Genomic DNA, 21,403 nt, shown 5'->3' with positions numbered 1-21,403 from the left:
TCCCTAGAAATATGCATGGTTCCCTTGAAATTATGCTGCTGCAACCATCGCCACATTTTCCAAAAAAGTCCTGTACCTGACCTAGCCATAACAGCTGTACCACCAAGGACTGCCATTCAAGATAACTCCAGATTGATTTTGTCCCTCTGCTCTTGCTGCACGGTTAGGCAGTGTTCCATGAACCCTGAGCCTGTGGCTGCAAACACTTGCTCCTCACCCTGCTCCCCATAGCAATCCGCATGAGCACAGAGAGAGCCCTGGGCCTGCTGACTGAATGGTCCTGGGACAAAATATGCCAGGAAGGAAATCATGGCACTAGAGTAATTTGAAGTAAGATCTTAGAATCCCTCAAGCTTCATGAACCCATGGCACAAAAAAAGTTTTATAATCTATGAACCAAACACAGTAGATTACGTATTCCAAACACTGAGCAACTAACATGAATTGCTTGCACATGCACCAATTTGCTAAGCTATCACATGCAGGAAAGGCCTTTATTTTTCATTTCAAATTTAAGAAAACTTGAAAAAAATTCAGGAACTGGCCTATAAAGGATATTTCTTCAAATTGGATTCCAGTAAATTTTCTTTGCTACAGAAAATAACATTTCTCTTTTCCTACTTAGTTGTGCAATATAATATGTTATAATCACATTTAGCTGGAACAATAACAGTAGCACTTGCATAATAGGAACTGCAGAACCATTCTTGCTCAAGAGCAGTAGCAGTGAAGTCATCTAAATTTGAAGTAATGACTTTGCTGGCCTTAATGGCTTCTTTAAGTCTCAATTCAAAGGGAATGGGAAATACAGCTATCGGTGTGAAGATTTTCCAGAGAATTTCTCATAAAACCAGATGATTTCATTACTTCCCAGAAAGTATATTCAAATTACATATAAAGGATCAGCTTCACATTACAAATGAAAATGCCACATATGCAACCTGAAGAGATTTTAGTTAGAATGTCTAGAGTTGATGTTCAATATCAACTTTCACTTTGAAATTGCTGTTTCTATAACAACATGTAGCAGACAAGCCCGTATGATTAGTCTGTTTTCATTTAATATGTAAGAGTAATTTCATAACAAAGGAATCAAAAAATATCTGCAGGCATTAAATTATTTTCAAGAGAAACTGTTTAAATAGTAAAGGATGCAAATATGTTTTCAATTGCATTTTCTTTTTTTCTTGGTTTAATTTCAATTGAAGCAGAATTCACAGTCATTCTCCAGCAGCCTGACATTTTTGTAAAATGGCGTAAGATACATAAATCGTACCTTTTACATGTTAACTCTAAGGATACTCTGCAAACATAAGGACGGTATCTCAACAAAGGCTTGTCAAGTTGGATTTTAGTTTCTAAGTGCACTGGTTACTCGAAGGAGCAAAACATCTGAGTACAATATGGTTATTTTAAAAGGAAAAGCAAGATCAGTATTTAGACAGAGAACTCTAAGGAAAGATATGAGGCAGCCTGATAGATAATTTTAAAAAATATTCCTGTCATGTTTTGGAATTATTTAGTCATCCTATAATTTACTAAAGTTTACCATTTCTTAACTGATACAGTGAACAGCTGGAAAACAGAATTATGGCAGAGGCTGTCTAGTGAAATTAAAACTGACTGAAGAAATAAACCTACTTAAATATATATCACAGTATAAATATTTATTTAATATAGATGTATGAACAGTTAGAAGAAAAAATAGCACTAGAAAAGAGGTAATTTTATTTAGGAATCAATTTAAATCTTAGCAATTAAAAAAAAAATCCTAACACACACAGGTCACATTGTTATGACCCGTTTAAATGTTTGGGTTCTATAGCAGTCTCACTCTGAACAAGAATGCAGTCATCTCTCCCAGGAACGCTCAAGGCACCAAAACCTGATTCTGCTGCTGTAAGAAGCATGCTTTGTCACCCCATGCCCCCACATGCTCTCAGTCATAGATGAGCCCCATGCTTCTACCACACAAGCATTTGTGCAGCCATGTAACGAGCTGGGTAAGGGAATGGATTAAAGGGAAACAGTTGAAGCCAAGCCTCCTCCTGCCAGACGAACTAACTTTAACCCCCATAAGTTGCCTGTGCAACTGCTTCATCAGCTGCCCTGTGCCTGCCTGGCACAACGCGGCGCAGCAGCTGAACAAGCGGCTGGGCCCCAAAATGCTTCTCTCAGAATTGTTGTTGGCATCGAGCCCTCACAGCAGCACAGCAGCAGAATCCAGAGTGGCTGGTACTTAATACCGCTTCCAAATGAGTCTATTTACTTATGTAAGATGAATGCAGCTATGGCAATAGCAAATAACATTTAATTCTTCTGCCCGTCCTTATGGGATATTAACCACCCTTGATGCCTGCACCAAAACCAGCTTTTGAAAGTATCTGTTCTCTCTAATGCTTGCCATTCTAGAAGGTACTCTTCTATGTCCTTTCAATAACATTACTAATTTAAATATTACTTCAGATTAATTACTGTTTCTTTGGTCAAATAGTAAGTAACATTTTAAATTTACATTTTAAACTCAGGTTTTTCAATCAGGGCATGAACAACAGCAATAATGTCATCCTAGAGAACAGAGCTTCCAAAGTTATTGTGCTCTGGACAAAAACAGCTTTAAGAAAAGCAGCTTATTTTAAGCCACTAAAATATTTTGAAAATTTTTCCATTTCTCCTTCTGATTAAGACTGTGGCCAAATAACACACAACAACAAAAAAGCTTTTGTTGGAATTCCACCTTGCTGAGGACAAAAGTCTACCAGAGCATTGCTAAGGGACTGTAAGCAATACATTTCCAAGGGCTGTCTTACAGAACTGTCATATAAAAGGTTATTACTTTTCCTGTAGAAAAACTCCCTCCTTTTTGTCTCTCTGCTAACCAGTCTAATGCAATAGAAGGAATTTACATCCACAGATAAGGAATGTTACGTTCCTGCTGCGGGACTGCAAATTCCACTGAAGTGAATCCCACCTTCATTCTACCTAGAAAGCACTCTGCACACTAGCAGCTTAGAGCCCAAATTGCTGCACGTATTTCTTAAACGAAAAAGAACCCCAAAATAATAAAATAAAATTTTAAACCCCAACAACTGAAAAAAAATCCCCATACAACTAATTTTACCTTGTTGATGGAAACTGTCAATGCTGGCTCCACTTTAGCCTCAGTTTCTTCTGGTGAGTAATAACAAAGGAGTTACAATACAAGTATACAATATACAATACAGTCTCCTCCAGCTCGTTAGACCTCCTACCATTTGCTAAGGGGGAGAAGTAGTCAGAAATTGCCAAACATAAACCTAAACCAAAACTATATTGCAAGATGTACACATATGAGCCCTGAATTATCAAAACTTAGCCACAAAAAATTCATTCCTACCACAAAGATTTTCGGTTACAGAACATTACAATCACTGATTTCTGAAATGTTAGCAGTACTTTAAATGTCTTCTGTGTTTTACAATTTTTGCAGACTTGCCATGTGACACTAACAGTACAGAATCTGCTGGTTCACACGGAATGAAATCTAAATCTGGTGTCTAATGTAAAAAAAAGAAAGCACCTTTATTAGCTACAGCAATGGCACAATAATAGAAATAAAAAGAGTATTTCACTTTGGAAATACACACACTACATTCAACAAATGTCAAGCAAAGACATTTGTCTAGAATTTCCACTTTCTCAAATGAATTTTCTGAACAGCTTTCATAAAACTGTAACAGTTTCACAACCAGTTTAATGCCTGTAATTCAGAACTCCTGACAAATGATCCAGACCCGCTGGCCCTCCACTGCCACCTTCTCATATGCCTAGTTGTGCAACAAACCAAAATAGAGAAGTAAAGTGAATTCACATGAATAATTTCTGAAGGGATGATTTTAAATATGGCTTGATTCACCATGCTGTGATAGGAACTCTTGTGTCAGCACAACAAGGGGTATGCACAAGGCTGAGAGCCACAGGACTATTAGGTCTGATGCAGTTAAGTATCACTGCAAACCAAATCTGAAACGAGAGTTAGACTTGATCTTTACTAACAGCCTCATCATTCATGCCAAGGAAACATTGATTCCCGCATGCTCTGCCACTGAAGGCACCTTTTGTGAATACAGGTGTGGAGAGTTTTCTCCTTGCTCTAGGTAGAACAGGTAAAAACCAAGAGCTCTCGATACACCACTTCAGGTAAAAGCAAATGTTTTAACAATTGACTCTTAGTGACAGCTATGAACAGCCCAGCATGCAAACACAAGCAAGGTCTTCTTACCTTCTGATTTAGAAATCCTGCCATCATATCACTGGCCATGCAGGAGGGCTGGACAACTAAACGGCAACACATGTTTCTATATAGGGGTAGCCAAAAAGAGGATTCCTCTGGGGGAAAGAAAAAGGCAAAAGACAGACAAACACTCACTTCCAAACAATTGCACTAAACATATATTTTAACTTTCTACATCTGTTTTTACATTAAGATCATGAGCGTAAACAAGCATATTTTTGTATTTCAAGAAAATAAATTTAATCCTATAGGATTAGAATAAAACTGATTTTTAGTCTTCAGGAAATGTTTTTTAATTGAAAAATATTACTAAATTCCAAAATAATTTCAAGTAAAAATGGCAATATTGTTCTGCAAAAACAAATTTTTCTTATATAAGATGTAGCTCATTTCAGAGCTAGAAACTCTTTGAACAGAAAGTACGCCAGCCCTCTCCTCTAGTTTGATACCTGAGCCCATTCCATTGTGGCACACAGCTACATTTATACATGAGTATTTTACTTCAGATTGTTTTATTGTATCTACTTTTGCCTTCAGCACTGGAAGAGCATTTAGGGTTCTAAGGAGTTTCTAATGAATTGGAATCGTTCATAGCTCTGCTATGCAATAGGCTCTCTTCTGTACTTAGAAGTAGGTAATGCAATGTTCCATTAATGTGACTCTGTCTTTGATCAAGTTTTAGAAGTGCTTGTAATGAACCAAAGTACCCAGGTATGTCCTTTCTCACCAGACTAGATTGTGTGAATGTCAGAAAAAGGAACTTCAAGAAGAAAGAATATAAAGTACTAATAAAGAAAGGCTTTACAAATCGAAGGTACTCAGAATTATTAATACAACACTTAAAGAAATAAATGCCCCATAAATCTTCAAATCTGTACTTATTCAAAATTACTGAAACACAAAGAGGGAAATTCCCTTTGAGGTCAAGTTTACCCCAGTAAATGATTTAAGTTCCCAGAAGCAACAGTGAAAGTCCCATGACTTAAGTTAACAGTTGGAGGATAGCTTATGGGAGGACAAAGTACCAAAAAGTGAAAATACCACCATCAGTTGCAGCATAATCAGTCCCACAGTGTCAGTATCCAGGCTGACTGCTCCCAGCTTATGCTGCCCCAGAGCCGAAGGACAGCAGCCAGCACAGACTGCAAGCACGCACACTTTAGTCCTGTATTAGATCTGGGCCTCAAACAACCTCGCCAAACTGAAGCAATTTTTCTTCTTTCCTTCTGACTACAGAGGAACAAGCTGTTCTTCATTCTGATACCCTTCCTTGGTTGTGAGGAAGGGGAAATAATTTGTATATAACTACAACTCACATAAGATGGAGATGCAAATGACAGAAGAAACTCCCAAAAGAATTAAATTTTCATCTGGACTTGAAATTTTACTCAAGTTATAGTTTATTCAGCTGTGTACAGACGCCTGGTTTAGAGCCGTTAAATATTTTATTAAAGTTGTTCTATATTGAGTATCAAGAAAAATAATCTCTTTAAGCTCTTTAGTTTACAAGAGTTTAATGCAAAATGTTATTGGTTTTTTATTTCCTTAAATTGATACCATATGTACTTACCATTTCCTGTAATGGTAAGGTTGTGGGTCCTGAAATTGTCCTCAGCACTTTCCAGCCCCAAAGTGGTGTATGCTAGCAAACTGTACTTTGCTCCACTAAATGTGAAAGAAAAGGCACGTTTAGGACACTTCTGTTTCATGCTGCTCACACAGTAATTAAGTGGAATCTAGACAATGCCTGAGAGACCACATTTGGGTACAAGGAAACACCAAGGTGCACAGCACCACAGATGGCCACCTCCAACCTCTTGGCACACAACTCCTCTATCTCTGGTTCTCCTTGTAAACAAACACTATTCCATAGCCTGTTCCTAGATCCTTCCTAGATCCTTATCTCCTGCCTCCATGTGTGTACCTCCAGTACCTCCCATTCCACAACTTCCAGGCCAATGTCATAATTAATTAAAACTCTTTCTGTTGCCTCCTCTCTGGGATCTGCTGGCCAGGAGACTTCTCATGTGGTCACTGCCTATAAGCTGGGCTTGTGCTTCCTGAAGAGCCAGCAGCAGCCAAACACAGACATAAAGGCTGTGCTATCCAAACCCTCTGCACCTTCTGGATGCTCAAAGCACCTCTCTCCTCTAGTCAGACACCAAGTCAACAATTTTACAGCTTTCATTCCTAGGCCTAAAGCAATTAGATTTGGTAATAGGTTCAAAAATTCCTAAAGTTAATAGAACAACTGATGACAAACTTAATCTGAAAATACAGGTTAAAAATTAAAAGGCTTCTCCATGCTTCTCCATGGTGCTCTGCTCTTTGCTTTGCCCATGCAGACTACACTTTATAAACCAGTTGTTTATATATTTATTTTTAATAGGATCTAATAAATTGATTATTCACAGGCAGAAATCTGTACAGAAATCCTATGGTCAGTTTTGTAGCAGAAAAGATTTTTTTTTCACTTACTGGACTAAGAGGTTTCAGAATCTTTTATCTTAGTTTTATATTTTGCCTAGGGAAAAAAAGTATCACTCTTGCAATTCAGCACAGTGTAATTGTGGAATGTAGTTCTTGGAATAAACTGTTATAAATATAGCACATTTAATGTTTTCTCTAAAATAGTCATCTGACCAAGTAACAGATTTACAGTCCAGCAATGCAGTAAGAATTCCACCTGGCTAATGGCAGTTAGAACAAAGTTCACAAGAAAACAAACCCCTCCAAATCACTGACTACTCTCCCCAACAGAATCTAGTGCAAGATCCTTAAAATATCTTCAGTAGAACATAAGAAACCTTAGTGGTGAAAAAGCTGAGGAGACACTATTGAACTAAGATCACCAAGAACAGGTTTCCATCTTAGTATTTTTAAAATCTTGTTTTTCTTACTAGCACAGTGGGAACATACAGTTTTCAGACCTTTAGCTCTGCAAATAAACAAGGAGAGTGTCTACCTCCCCCTAACCCTAATGAAAGAGAAGGAAAAGTAGGAAGTTTGTTAGAAGGAGGTCTGTTGCATATCTGTCTCCAGGGAATAAAGACAAAATTAAATACAATATAGTATCCTAGATGAAAAACCACTGCTATGAAACATTTCAAGAGGGCAATCTGAACAAAAACTCATCAGCATTTGTGTATATTTCCTGCTAAACTGTTCCAAAACAGTTGTAACAAAATATTCTTCACTTATGTTTGACCACGCAGTTGAGCAATGCATTACCATTCTGTTTAAACTGTACCAAAAAGTTCAGCTTCTTCTCACAGATAAAACTGCTGCGCTGATTCTAAAGTTACTTTTTTTACCTAAAGCATGACTAATTACCACAACATCCTTGCCAAAAAAATAGCTACTTCACTTTAAAAATATGCTTCACAATAACATTTTCATTCTAAAAACCAAGTCATTCCTTAAGGTAGCTGCAATATAATTTAGAAAAATTTTATCTACAGATATTTTTAAGATTTAATTGGCTAATCAGGATTGTTGACTGTGTTTTTCCTTTGCATTTCAGAGAATTAGCTAACTGCCTCAAATGGCAGTTTCTTTGTATAACAAAGAATAATCTGCCTGCTGCATCTCATTCAGTACTTTGCATATCTGTAGCATTTTTCCATATAACAACTTCATTAAAAAAAACACCAAACCAAGAGCTCATCTCCACAACACGCCTGTAGCAAAGGCTCATTGTTAGATCTGTTTACTGATCAAGAGGCAGAGGGGCTGAAGTTTCCACACAGACCCGGGTGTAACTGTAACACTCTAACAATGTGTGCTAATTAAGACATCTTCAGTTCCAGAATCTGTTCCTGAATATTAAACCCTATGTTAGAAATCCTAATCTTAGTTCATCCATTCAATGCGAGTGAAGGAGTGAGTGGAAGACTTCTGAGGTTAAAAAAAAACAAAAAAAAATTCAATATGCTCACCTTTCAATCAGATCTTAAATAATAGATGGTAAAACCAAATATAACCTTCAGGTTCTAACAAGCGCCCAACCATAAAAGTGAGGCCACCAGATTAGACTGTGAACTTTCAGCAAAATATCACTAGGGATTTGCCAAATCAAACATAGGACACTGAAGCTGCTTCACCTTCAGCCCAGTGGAGGACTATACATCAAACAACAACCAGTGCATGTGTAGGCCAGTTCCGCAAATGAATAAACAGGTACTTGAGGGAAACTCTCCAGTGATTTCTTCAAAGAGCAATACAGTTGCACTGGAATTTAATAGTAAAACTGCACTGAAATTTTTTTCTTCTATGAAAAATGTAAAAAGGAAAAAATAATACTTAAGCTAAAATTGAAAAACTAAACAGGCAAAAGACTGTACAGAAACTAAACTAGGGATAATTAAGAGAGAATATCAGTATATTTCAAATTAACCAACTTAAGCAACCAATCAAGCCCTTTGTTACTAAGCTTTTTCAAGAAGTTCCAAGTCTGGCAATTTCCTCCCTAACCAGAGAGATTTCTAAGCCAAGAACTTTGAAACAGAGGGATCACAGAGTTTTTGGAAAATGGAAAATTTCACTTATGTGCACTGAAAAGAAAAAGGCTGGTACAAATGAAATCTACAGAGAAAAGGTGTTCGTATAATACAGAAAGTTCACTTTTTTGTTGCAGTTTAATTTCCCCTGTTGGACTGGTAAAACTCTCTGGGAATACTTGAAAGATCCCATGTAATCTTGCAGTCTCTTCCCTCTTATAAGGGCTACATACTAAGGTCTAACTAATGTAAATCCTAGGTGGAACATACAAAAAAAAAACCCTGACAACTTATTTTCTGCCTATAATAATCCATTTCTTTACAAACAACTGTTTTAATCATCTAGCAATGCTACCATTTAAAATTTCATTGTTCATTTAATTGTGTTAGGAACGTAGTAGTCACTGTGAGGTGATTATCTACAGTGGAAACAACAAACTTCCAAAATGGAGGGAAGGAAAATTCAATTGAGAAACCAAAATCAAAACCCAGGAGAGGAGGCAGCTGTTTTAAGGAAGAAGCACCAGTAGACAATTTAAAGATAGGCAATCTATATTGAAGCAAAGAAGCCAGTGGTTATAACTGATTCAAACTCTGTCTAATGATAGTATCTCATGGCCCAGCTGAAGCTGGTGGAAGGCACAGCCAACTGACCTGATGCAGACTGAAAAATATATTGTCATTAGGTGGAATCCACTGGAAGGGTAGTGATCAAATTTGTTTTGCTCTGTGGATGAGATCTCTTGGATGTCTGTTTCTGAGTTAAACAGTAAAATCAGTTTAGAGTTATATCAGTTCAATAAAGACAGAGTATGCTTGAATGTCTCCCTGTAAGATCCCAGCAAATATATATATGAAGATAGACTAAGACTAGACTCAACAGCTAGCAAGAATTAAGCATTGATTCTTTACTGTCAGCTGCCAAAAAAAAGGAATTCCTTGAAAAAACTGCTATCTAAAAAATAGAAATAAATAAAATAAACCAATGCTATTAATATTTGCAAATTAGGTATTTGGCGTGCTTAAATCCCAATGAATTAAAGTAGCTGGAAAGTAATAGTAGGCAGTTAATTTTTAAAAGGAAACAGGTTAGTTATTTGGAAAAGCACTTATGCCTATGAACACTGAAAATCAGTAAGTTATTTTGAAATGTTCTGTGCTAAAGTCAATTCAGAAATCTGTTAAGTAGCCTGTAACCATAAAGTGCCTTTGGTCGTGCAGTTTTACTGAAAAGCTGGCAAGTGGAATTAGGGAAGAGGCTATAGGAGGGTTTCTCCCGCCTACATACACACCTTTTCCTCTTTCACACAACTTGTAACTTTTACACATATCTACCTGTTAAGTATGAGCAACACTGGCTAGGTGCAAAAATAGTATGGGGGAGGAAGTAAATGGGGAAGGGGAAGAGGTAGATGGGCAGAGACTGTACAAGCTCGACTTCTTCTAGAGATCAAATGAGAAATATTATGGAGTTTGCAAAGAACAGTGGATTTAGCAGCAGGCTGGCTGTGGAGTACAAAAATAAAAGCTGCTTGTGCATTTCAAGATCAGAACCAGGTCCCAAGGCTCAGCAACACGGTTGGAATTCACACCTACTTTCTCATTTCCTATTTAAAATGTAAGCTTTTTTCCACTTGGGCAAGTAGAGAAAAAAACAGTTTCTTGGCAGTTTGCCAAAAATTTGCAATTATATTTGGCCTATTTCTATTTTAAAAGCTATAAAACCAGAACATCAATATATGTGGTTTACTGGATGACTGGGTCAGCAGGCAAAAGGGGTTCAGTGCTGTCTTCCTTCAGCGCAACTTTGAGTTTCTTCACTGTAGCTTTGCTAAGGGACGTTTTAAGTTTCTTTGCCAGTTTCTTAGGAGTGTCTGTTATATATAAAGACTCCTCTGTACAGCAGCTATACAATTCAACCTTCACCTGGAAATCTGGACTTGCTTCATCACTGAAGGGGGGAGGAGAAAATTTCAGAGCATTTGTTAACAAACTGTGTACAGAGCCAAGGAATGCTGCTGCTACTTTATAGATTAAATAATATATTTCTAATCAAGGAAAGCATTGCCATAAAATTCAGGCACAGATATACATTAATATGGACTTAAGGACTAGAGTACACAGCAGTAACTTAGCATTTGGGTCATGAGATGGATAATTGCAGCATAAAAAATTACAAGCACGAAATTCAACATTTAGGTTAAAAACAGAAAAAAACCACACACGTTATGGAAATACACAGGCAAGACATTCAAACACACTTAAATCTGCCCTCTACTGTTACTGTTGGAAAAATCACATGATTGAAAACCTATCCCTGCCTATGGTCCTAAAGCCTACTGAACTGTTTTAAAGATATCTTAGCTGCATCCCATCACCTTCAAATTACTGAAAAAAATATGCTATCTAATAAAATCTGTCATTTACAACTTAACCACCTACTGCTGCATCCTCTGGTTTGATTTAAACTCAGTTTTCAGGATCTTGATTTAAAGTTTTTGGGAGTTCTAATTTTCCAGTCAGTCCTCCTCAGGAGACGAACTCTAAATTTTTGATATTAAAGATAAAGGCAGGGAGTGGAGTCAAGCACATGCTCAGGTAGGTGTAACAGACATGAGGTGTTACATGAGGAAAGAGACTGTACCCTGCTGGACAGGATAACAATTAAACACTGGGTGCAACATTTACACCTATATTCTCATAATGCTTTTAGGTTTTAGCATTAATTTAATGCTGTCCTTGAGATGTAAGTTTGTTTCTCTCTTTATATAAAGAAAAATGCTTCAGTAAGGCAAAAATAAAAAGTAGAGATCAACGGGCACATCTACAGCCAGAATACTTTTGTATACAAAACCCAGCCTTTTTGTACACAAAAAACAGCCTTTCTGTACACAAAAAAGATCCAGAGATGGGGATCCTCCCCCCACTAATATGAACAGAGCCTCTACTGATTCCTTCGCCCACAGCAAAATCTAGTGGACCTCAGCCAATCTTATTCATAATCACATCCACCTGCAAAAGAAAACAGCAATATTCGTACTTCATTCAACAGAATTATACTCACAATATGATTACATTTTCAAAACATTTATCTGTTATTGCTTCATCCACAATAGTCACCTCAGTATCAAAAACCTCAACTCCAATTCTGAACAAACAAAACACTGTATAGCACTGTGATTCTGGAGAGAGTCAGAGAAAGCATTTATTAGCCACATTGCACATCACAATACTAAACACTGCCAGTAAACAAAACTATACAAAATGGTAATTCAGACCTCCTATCAAAGCTGCTGTATAGGTAGAACAACATACACAAAGGGAAAAAATAACTACCTCTATTAGGAGGGGAAAAAAAAGTTGAGTAATCAGGTATAGTGTGTGCTAGCAACTTCAAAAACGTTAGTAAAAATGTAATTTTGTTCAATAAAATTGACTTTGCACAAAAAAAAAAAAAAATTGATCCAAAGTCTGTATCATTTTATGAATATTCCACATAGGATTAAACTATTTTTCCATTCTTTGCATTTCTGACCCTACTGAAAATCAAAGCGAAATCAATGCCAGGTGACAGCTGGAACAGATTTAGGATTAATCTCCATGACACAGCAAAATGCATGTACTTGAAGGCTATCCAATAATACCTTCAACACCAACAGTTAACTTTCACTTAAATTTCTCATTGGAAACAGCCTCCAATATATTCTCTCAAGTGCAGACATGATATAGAACAATGTGTTTAATCAGAAGTTTCTCAGTTAACCATTTAATGCATCATTTTTCTGTTGCTTCCTCCGGAATTCTTCCTCAGATGGACACTTTAGAGAGTAGGGTTTAAATATAGAACAGGACTTTGAACTAACTCAGCTTGCTACAACCAGCAACTTCAAATTACTAGCATTTACACAATAAAGAGTAAAATATGGACTAAATGAAAGGTCAAAGAAGGGGCTGAAATGAGTATGAACTTTCTCATTCCATTTAAATTTACAGACATAAGCAATTGCTTATCAGAGTAATTCAGCAAAAAAGAAAGTAAGATGTAATTAAGTAGTCAGAACCTTTCCACGTTAATGGTATTCGAATATCTAAAGAGGGGAAAAAAGAAGGAAAAGAGATCAAGTTATAGTCAATATTGTAGACCTGTGATCAAAACAAATTACAAAAAGTGTGTTGTTTCTTTTTCTGATGTTCTGGTGGCAACAGGGCCTTTCACCCAAAGAACAGCATAACTATTCCAAGTTTATTACCCACATCAAAAGCAAATGCAATAGTTAGTTCAACTTGAAGTGTAATTTCTGTTTAGAAATTATGCTAGAATAAAGAATATTTTAAATCTCATTTGAAAGTACCTGAAATAACATTTCAGAGAAGCTGTGTAATATAGTTCTGAGGGGTATTCTCTGAGCTCATTATTATGCATAGATGTAAACCAGAATCCTCCTTGCCTTTTGCTGAAGATCACTCATCCCACTGCAAGAGGAAAACCTTCCTGTTTTAATGAAAAGACTGGGATACTTTGCAAACGCTTCAGTCTTGTTTTGCTAACCACAGAGAAAATAACACTTGTAATCACATTCCCAGTGAGAATTGTTTTAGTCAGCATAAGGAAATCTTTTTTAGAAATCTTTTTTCTTTTAACTCAAAAATATCCTTCTACTTCAGAAATATAGTAGAGAGGCAATTACAAAACCATTTTTGTAATCATGCCTGTCATTTTAATATTAGGAAAGTATTTTCTTCAGTAAATTTTCCAATTTATCTACTAAACTCAGCATAGTACTAAGTGACATTTTCCTCCAGTTTCGAGGACTCAGGTTAAGACAATGTTTTTTATTAGTCCCCTGTTAAAAGACAAATGCTGAGAGGGTTTTATAAATCCCAACCTGGTTCCTGAAATACAAGGGTGCTGTTTAAAAGTATATGCAACGTATCAAGTGACACATGATGGCAACAGCGAACAGCATGAGCTCAGTTGTCTTGTGACAAAAATCTTCAATATTGTTATAAAGAGGCATTGTTGACTCCAGTGTTGTCTTATTGTGAGGCTGATGGAAAAATCCACATTCGTTATGCTAAGACACAAAATGGTGCCAGTATTTTGGCATCAGATTGTCATGTATTCCTACAGAGGTTTACCCACAAAACTTGTCAATTTAAGTGAAATCACATATAGTCACTCTGTCTCAAAAGTTAAATGAAAAATTCAAATTTCAGTTAATTTTTATTATGAGACATCATAAAAGCTATTCAATATTCAATTTCAAATTCATCTATTTTTAAGTGTCCATGAAAACAAATGAACTTTCAAGTGAACTGCAAGCATACAGCTTTAGACGTCTAACTTCCTAAAAATCAATACATCACTGTGTTCTGAAACTGCCCTTCACTTCTAAAGATGCATTTTCATAGCAAGCATCTCTAAAAATAAGGGGTTTTTAAAAAGGAGAAATAGTTAAAATCATTATAGAAGTCTCTCTCAAACTTTTAAAAAATGTATATATTCATCTTTGTCAGAGACAAAGCACAGAACCTTTTTTTGGTCTCAAATCTACATTCATATGTGAAAACAGTTACAGATAAAAGCTTTTTCTATCTTTTATCTTAGCAAACTCTGAATGACAATTTTAATGCACTCAATAGACCTCGTTAGCAATTAGAGTACTAGATTAAAGATTACTTCTGTATGTCACTTTCAATATCTTGCTAGCTGAAAAATTTACACCTGGGTCAGAAAATCATCAGGGTATAGACAATCAATCCTGGAAAAAGTTTAACATGTTACTTGTAAATCAGCTTTCAATTTATTCTTGGACTGAAAGAGCTGTCATTTATAAAAAACAATGATCAATTTTTGCACACCTTAATTTCAGTTACCATAAGCTGTAAATCTGTGTGCATGCAAACTGCATACATTCAAACACTACAATTGATCAAATTTAAACCCAATGATTCCTTTATAAAATTACTTTAAATTATGATTATGCTTTTTAATCAACATTTGAGGTATTGTCTTCTAACAAAAAATTGATTGGTACAATAACATAAATTACATAATTTATTCAAAAATAGGGGGAATAAGTAAAATTTATAGAAGTGAGAAAAACTGTGGATTAAGGAATGCACTTCCCACACAGTATCTGACATAGCTGCTTTCTGTAGGAGCATATTCCTCAGTAGTCCTGCATAGCTCTTCCCGAACTTTTGCAGTTGATCAGAATTGTTCTCTTTGTTTGGTAATTGTCATTTGGCATGTACTAACTACATGACATGCTAATAAATTTATAAGTGGATGGATTACCGAGGGTAGAAAATCAGGAGGTAATAACAGGTGACCTATAGAAAGAATAAATCAGCAGAGGCCAAGAACAACATTTCAGCTTTTCTGCTGTAAACTGAACCTGGCCAGGCTTCCTGATACGAGTATCTGAAGAGAGGCAAGGCATGGCAGTACCCAGCATTCCCAGGCTGGACTGCATAGTGAGGCAGTTGGTTCTCCCTCCTCTTCACCTCGATCTGTGTCACACTTCTGAAGACTTAAACTCCAGTTTTGAGATCCACTGTGTTGGTGACAGGACAGAATCTTTAACAGACTGCACCAAATACAAAGTGGTGTATTTCACCCTTTCATGGTTTATTCCAGCAAAAGAAACAAGCTAAATCTTTCATATCCTGAGCAAGTTTTTCATACTAAAAACAGAGTTCTTAAAAATTTCTGATTTTCTAAAAATAGCAAAAGTCTATTATAGGACCCTAAGGTCTTCACTGCAGAGAGCTCTCTAAATTTGAAGAATGGTGTAACCGCAGCACAGACAGGCAAACAGATGCTTTTATCCAGCTATCATAAGGAGGAAAGACAGATACACATTCTGCAAACAGCTGTGCTGGCAGAAAACATTATTGAACCATGTGCTCATCACTCTGCTTCTACTTGAAGTTACCTTGCTTAAAGTTATATCAAAATGTGCAGAATTAAATCACACAGTTTCAGTAGTGAGCTGTTCTACACTATTCTTAATGAAGCAAGTCAGGGAGCACGAACTGATCTGTTAGCAAAGCTGGCAGAACAGCCACAGGACTGCTGAATGTAGTAACATTCACCATTGTCAAAGGCAAACGAGACAATAAATCCACAGTGCTGAAGTTTGAGAACAGGCTAGAAAACAGCCCACTAGGAATGGTTGTTAAATGTCCTTGTTACTAGCCTGCATTGAAGCCATACCATATACCTTTGCTGCACTAATGTAATGTACATTATCTAAATAACATTTGCATACTACTTATAATTCTGCTCTCAGTTTGTTAGACATGCCCTGTACTATCGCTTCAAAGTCTGCCGTTGTGGGGAGAAAAAAAGTTGTCAGCACACTCACACTTATTTAGCTTTGAAATGCATTCAGTGTTTAGTGGTAAACAGAAGTGTTTCCCTCTGTGGAAGGCCCTGTGAGTAAAATGGAAATAGAAGGTAGGATCTTCAAAAGTCCATGTGTAACTTCAGCACAAGTGCCCTTGCAGCATTAGCGGATTGATGCCTCTGAACCACATATACACCTTAAAACCACAATTTTTTGTATAGTTTGTATTACAAGACACTGTCCAGCTAATTAGCTTCTATAATTAAATGACTACCCAGCCTCTTACCTGATACAGCAACCTTTGCTCTGCATTCCATCCAGTCTTTTGTCTCATTTTCTGAAGACCTCCAAAGAGGAAGAAAAGAAAAAAGATATTTGAGATCTGTGCATTTAGATATATAAAACTCAACCCTTTAAACACTAAGAAGTGTCAGAATTTTCATAGTATAGCTCATTTCAAATGCTTTTCTTTAAAGTTAACTTTGGTATCTCTGGTGTAAGATATGAGTCATTAATTTCTTAAGCATAATCTGGAAGGAAGTTACACCACCATTTTTTAAAATTCCCTAGAACACTTTACTCCAAAGCATATGTAACCTGAGTATTAAAAGACAAGTAAATTAATCGTCTTTTCCACCTGTAACAGGATCAAATGCATTATCAATTTTTCCCTTTTATACATGGCAATGAAGATGCAACTTAATTTATTAGTTCTATTATTGTTTAAAGAATTGCCTCCTCCTCTATAAATGAAATGAAAATTTCTAGCTGCTATCAGTATCATGACTTCCAGAGGCAGTTAGAATATGTTCAGAACTCACAGATGACAGACCCTAGAAAAACCTAGAATTTTCTCTCTCTGCCACGATTAAGCATTAAACAAATTCCAATCCGAAGCAAATATCAAAAGAAGTCCAAACAGACTATCAACTACCAAAGACACAATTTACATGATAGAGAAATAACTCTGTAGCATGCATCTCTTCTAATGACCTCCATAGACATCTCAAGGACCCCTGAAGACAGAAATCCCAGCACATGGCAGTCACAAATTAAGTACACGATAAAACTGTTCAGATACTTGTCCAAATATCCCTGCCCTGTTCCGGACACATCCCATCACCATTCCGTGCTCACTAACATCAAAGAAAAGGAGTAAATCAGCACATATACACATGTGATATTATTCCATCACTAAAAACATAAATAAAAGATGAATCACTACAAAATTGCTTATTTTATTAGGAAAGAGCAACACAAATGCAATAAGTACAGAATGCCACATGTATTTTATGCTAATTTTCAAAATCAGCTTCAGAATAGTGGAAAATGCTGCTCTTTCTTCCAACACATTTCTCTTCTAAGGCAACTTCTATGAAACCAAAAAGCAGTGGAACTGCTCCTACAGATACAATTAACTGGAGGCAAGCATGTGCTCAAAGAGTTTCTATCCTAAACTGCAACATAATATTTCATTAAATTAATAACTAAATTGTGTCCCTGCACCACGATTCTCAACATTGCACCCCAAATAAATTCCACTTAGACTAAAATTTGTAACATTAATCAAATAAAACACACATACTTTAGCTCCTTCAAGAGTTATAACGTGAGAATATTTTCAGCTACTTTTCTTTCCATCGAGTGTTGCATTTATCACTTTGCTGTAGTTAACACAAGCGGCCAGCAGAGGGTACCAATTAACCATGATGGGGCTATTTTTAAAGGACCCTTGATGACAATAGAAAGAATGAAAAATACAAATAGCTGTATTCTGACTTGGATAGATTTGCTTTGTCCCATCAGACTTGGCTAGGTAACTTTTTGTATGCTAAGGGTAATCAATAAAATATGTCCATTATTTTACTTGATACTAAATTACAGTTTAATATAAAAAATGAAATATACCCAGGAAAATACTACTTATATTTAATTTTCTAAAGCAAAAAGAAGATAAATGGAATTATTTTATAAAGTAATGCCTTAATTTATGGTTAAGAGATAAGGAAGGATTCAAATCCACATTCCTAGACAGACTACTAAAAATTCACGTAAGTAAAAGCCCGCTTCATCCTGCTCCCTCTGAATTTGAGCTGTTACTCACTGCTCTTCAGTACTGCCCGGGCTGGGTTCCTTTCGGCCCTGCAGCTCAGCCCTGTAGGCCCGGATGCGAGCATTGCAAACCAACTTCACTGTGCACAGAAGCTGCTCCTTTTGCGCGCTCACTGCGAGCAGTTTGCTGATGCCTTCTCGCATGCGGACCTCAAAGTTGATCTTCTCTTGGATTTCACATTCCTAGATATGCAAAAATACCAAAGGATTAAACGAAAAACTAACTAACAGTATTCTCAGTTTTTTACATCCTTGGCAGTTGGAATGGAGAATTCTAGGTTTTAATTATGCACTGCTATTGCAATGGTTATTGAATATAGAATGGTAGTTCTCTCTTCAGGAATAAATGAGTAAAACATGGGACAAATCAGATTTACTATATCCACTATATATGAAATTCCAAACCAAGATTAGCTCACTGTACCATCTGAAAGTTACTAAAAATGTATGTGTCATTCATAGAATAATAAGATATGGTCCCAAAGAGGGCTAACTGAACAAAGCCTATAAATTAACAATCCACTTTTCACAGTGACCCTTACTAAAACAAACTTTAAACTGAAGAAAATGTCTGAAATATTTTAAATCAGAAACTCAATCTCAGCATCTTTTTGGCTGTCTTTTATAAAGTGAAGAAAACCTGGTTTTGTCACTTCTGGTTGATAACAAATTCATGTAACAGTAGAAGCAAAACAAAAAAGGAGATTTACCCCAATACTCAACTGCATTAGGCCATGAACTGAAAAGTCAAACAGTTGTAGTGGCTTCAAGACTATACAGCCATCACGTCAGGCACACTTTTCATTCAAACTATGAAGTAAATTAAACATGACTGGCAAATCACTAGAATTCACCATTACCCTATTCTGAAGGAGTGGGGCTTTTTAAGGTTTAAAAACTGCTGGGAAGTTAACTTTTTCCTGCCTACTTCCACAGAAAACATTTATAAATGTGCATTATTCCTCACTTATGACTTCAAGGAGGTCAATCCACATCAGGCCAGAAAATAATTAAGGTGAAGGATCACAGACTGCTGTCTCCCAAAGGCCCACTGGATGCTACTGATGGTTGATATACATTACCTTATTATGTGGCTATCCCTGGCCAAACCAAGTATTTCTGACATGTGAAGAACAGAGTGAATAACAGAATGTTGTCATGGTATTGCAGGGCTGCATTGCAAATACTTTGCAGGTCAGTGAACAGTGATGCTTTCTCATTACTAAGCAAGAGTGCCCCAACTACCTCTGGAATTAACAAGTTCATAGTTGTTTGGTGGTAAATAGCTCCCAAAGATCACATCAGAGGTGTTTTCCCTAGAAGTTCTGCTGGTATTCTCTACAGTGGACATATGGAAGCCCAGAACCCTCTAGAGCAGTACAGGCTATCCCATTTTTAACCCTCACAGGTTTGTTTTCCAAAGTTTCGATCACACCGAGAAGGGGATAAAGTAGGGCAACAACACCTCTGCATACTCAGCAACTGCATTTTTATTCACACTTCTTCTTAGGACTCATCTCAGAAAAGAAAACAAAAAACAAAGAAAAAACCAACAAAACAAACAAACAAACAAAAAACCAACCAAAAAACAAACAACAAAAAAAAGAGAGGAATAAATACCTTTCATCTCTCTTCTTTCCTTTTGAGTCAGATTTTACATGGCTATGAAAACCTAAGCAAGGCCCACACCTGTCCCTAAGAAATAATTACTTATTCTCTGAGCCAAAACTCATAAATCAGCTGCTACAAAGCTCCAAATAACATCCTACTTCCTCCTAATAATTCCCAAGACAGCAGACCTCTGCAATGCCCAGGCTCCTCTCCGCGTCTATCACCTGCTACAGAACTACAGTGAGGAAATAAACACTTCTATTTGGGGCATCTGCATGTATCCATACTGGGGCTTTCAAAAACTACACAAAGCATTCAGTCCACACTACATCTCAGCCAGGCTCACATAAAATATTCTGGACTAGAACTAAATGGCTGTTGAGCTTAAATAACCACACCATATAAATCTCATCTGAAAGAAGGACTTAGCAGCCTCTTTTGGGAATGTATGAAGTTCTTTATGCCTACCAAAAGAGATTGGTCTTCCCGCCCCCTCCCCGGCCATTCTGTCTAAAAATATAGGCACACCAGCTGGACTCGGAGGAATGACACAGCACTGTTTTGCCATATGCTGTCTACTAATGCACCGTTTCCCCTGTGGGGTTCATCCTTCCCCCACCAGTGGCAGCACAATCTAGATGAGATTATTAAGAGCGGTTGGGATTTCAACGCCACACTCGGGAACTACCTAAGCAACACTTCCAAAAAGCGTCTTTGTATTCCCCACCTAAGTATACTTAGTATAAGAAATTTCAAGTATTTCTAGTATTACACAGGTAACGCAGTCACAAAGAAAACAAATATAACAAAAACAGCTGAGAAAAATTATACAAATACTGCTGAAGGTAGGACAGGTAGAAATTTTACTTGATTTAATTGGCAACTTCATCACAGGTTTTCAGAATCTTTTTCCAAGGTACACTTCTGATTTACTGCCACAGAGGTTTACATCTAAACCCCGTAAGTATAGTGTATCTAATTAAAGTAAGCAAGTAGCCAGGCAGTGGGTACTCTTCTAAAACAGAGGCTACGTAGTCTAGACAGCAGCCTGGGCATTTTGTAGCTAGAGATAGAAATGAGCCTTTGCTGCAATTGACAGCCACAGTTTCACAGACACTCCCGAGTTCAACTTCTTTGGGTTTTTAACGAACTCGAGGTGTAAAAAACCCTCAAAAATCGGAAAACCAACCCCCGGCGAGGTCCCTCAGGAGCGCGGCTGCACCGCCGCCACCCGGCCACGGTGCGCGGGCAGCCCTCGGCCACCACAGACCCGCCGAGCTCGGAGACAGCGCAGCTCCCGCCCTCGGGCCGCCCGCAACTGAGCACCGCCCGCCACACCAGCCCAGCGGCACCGGAGGGTACGGGCCGGGTCGGGTCTGCCCTGCCCTGCCCTGCCGGCCCCAGCACTCGCCGGTCCCGCGGCACCCGGCCGCTTCCCCCTCATCCTTCTCATTCTCCTCGGTGGCGGTGCCGCCGTTCAAACCTCCCGCCTCAACAACGGCAGCGGCCGCCCCCGCCCCCGGCCCCGGCCCCGCCAGCGTCCCGCGGGACAG

At 37.5% G+C, this 21,403-nt stretch overlaps 1 protein-coding gene across 8 annotated transcripts in view; it reads right to left on the bottom strand.

Moving 5' to 3' along the window:
* The window catches only part of RTKN2 (rhotekin 2), a 122,506-nt gene that overhangs the window by 80,904 nt on the left and 20,199 nt on the right, over window positions 1–21,403 (bottom strand). For 6 of the 8 annotated variants that reach the window (XR_015805085.1, XR_015805086.1, XR_015805084.1 and 3 more), the window contains exons 1-4: window positions 18,232–21,006; window positions 16,414–16,472; window positions 5,844–5,938; window positions 4,262–4,368 (exon numbers count right to left, since the gene is read on the bottom strand). Coding sequence is in view for 5 of the 8 variants with exons in the window: in XM_088168786.1 (XP_088024912.1) it covers window positions 4,262–4,368; window positions 5,844–5,938; window positions 16,414–16,439 (228 nt within the window). In the remaining 3 variants the exon portion in view is untranslated. Of the gene's footprint in view, window positions 1–4,261; window positions 4,369–5,843; window positions 5,939–16,413; window positions 16,473–18,231; window positions 21,007–21,403 lie in introns of those variants that run through there. The other 2 variants (XM_088168784.1, XM_088168785.1) reach the window with 1 other exon arrangement.

Source organism: Sturnus vulgaris, chromosome 8 (genome assembly GCF_052056855.1).
Source record: "Sturnus vulgaris isolate bStuVul1 chromosome 8, bStuVul1.hap1, whole genome shotgun sequence".
Taxonomy (NCBI): domain Eukaryota; kingdom Metazoa; phylum Chordata; class Aves; order Passeriformes; family Sturnidae; genus Sturnus; species Sturnus vulgaris.
The sequence above is the reverse complement of the archived record's forward strand: the minus strand, read 5'-3'. Positions and strand labels throughout refer to the sequence as shown.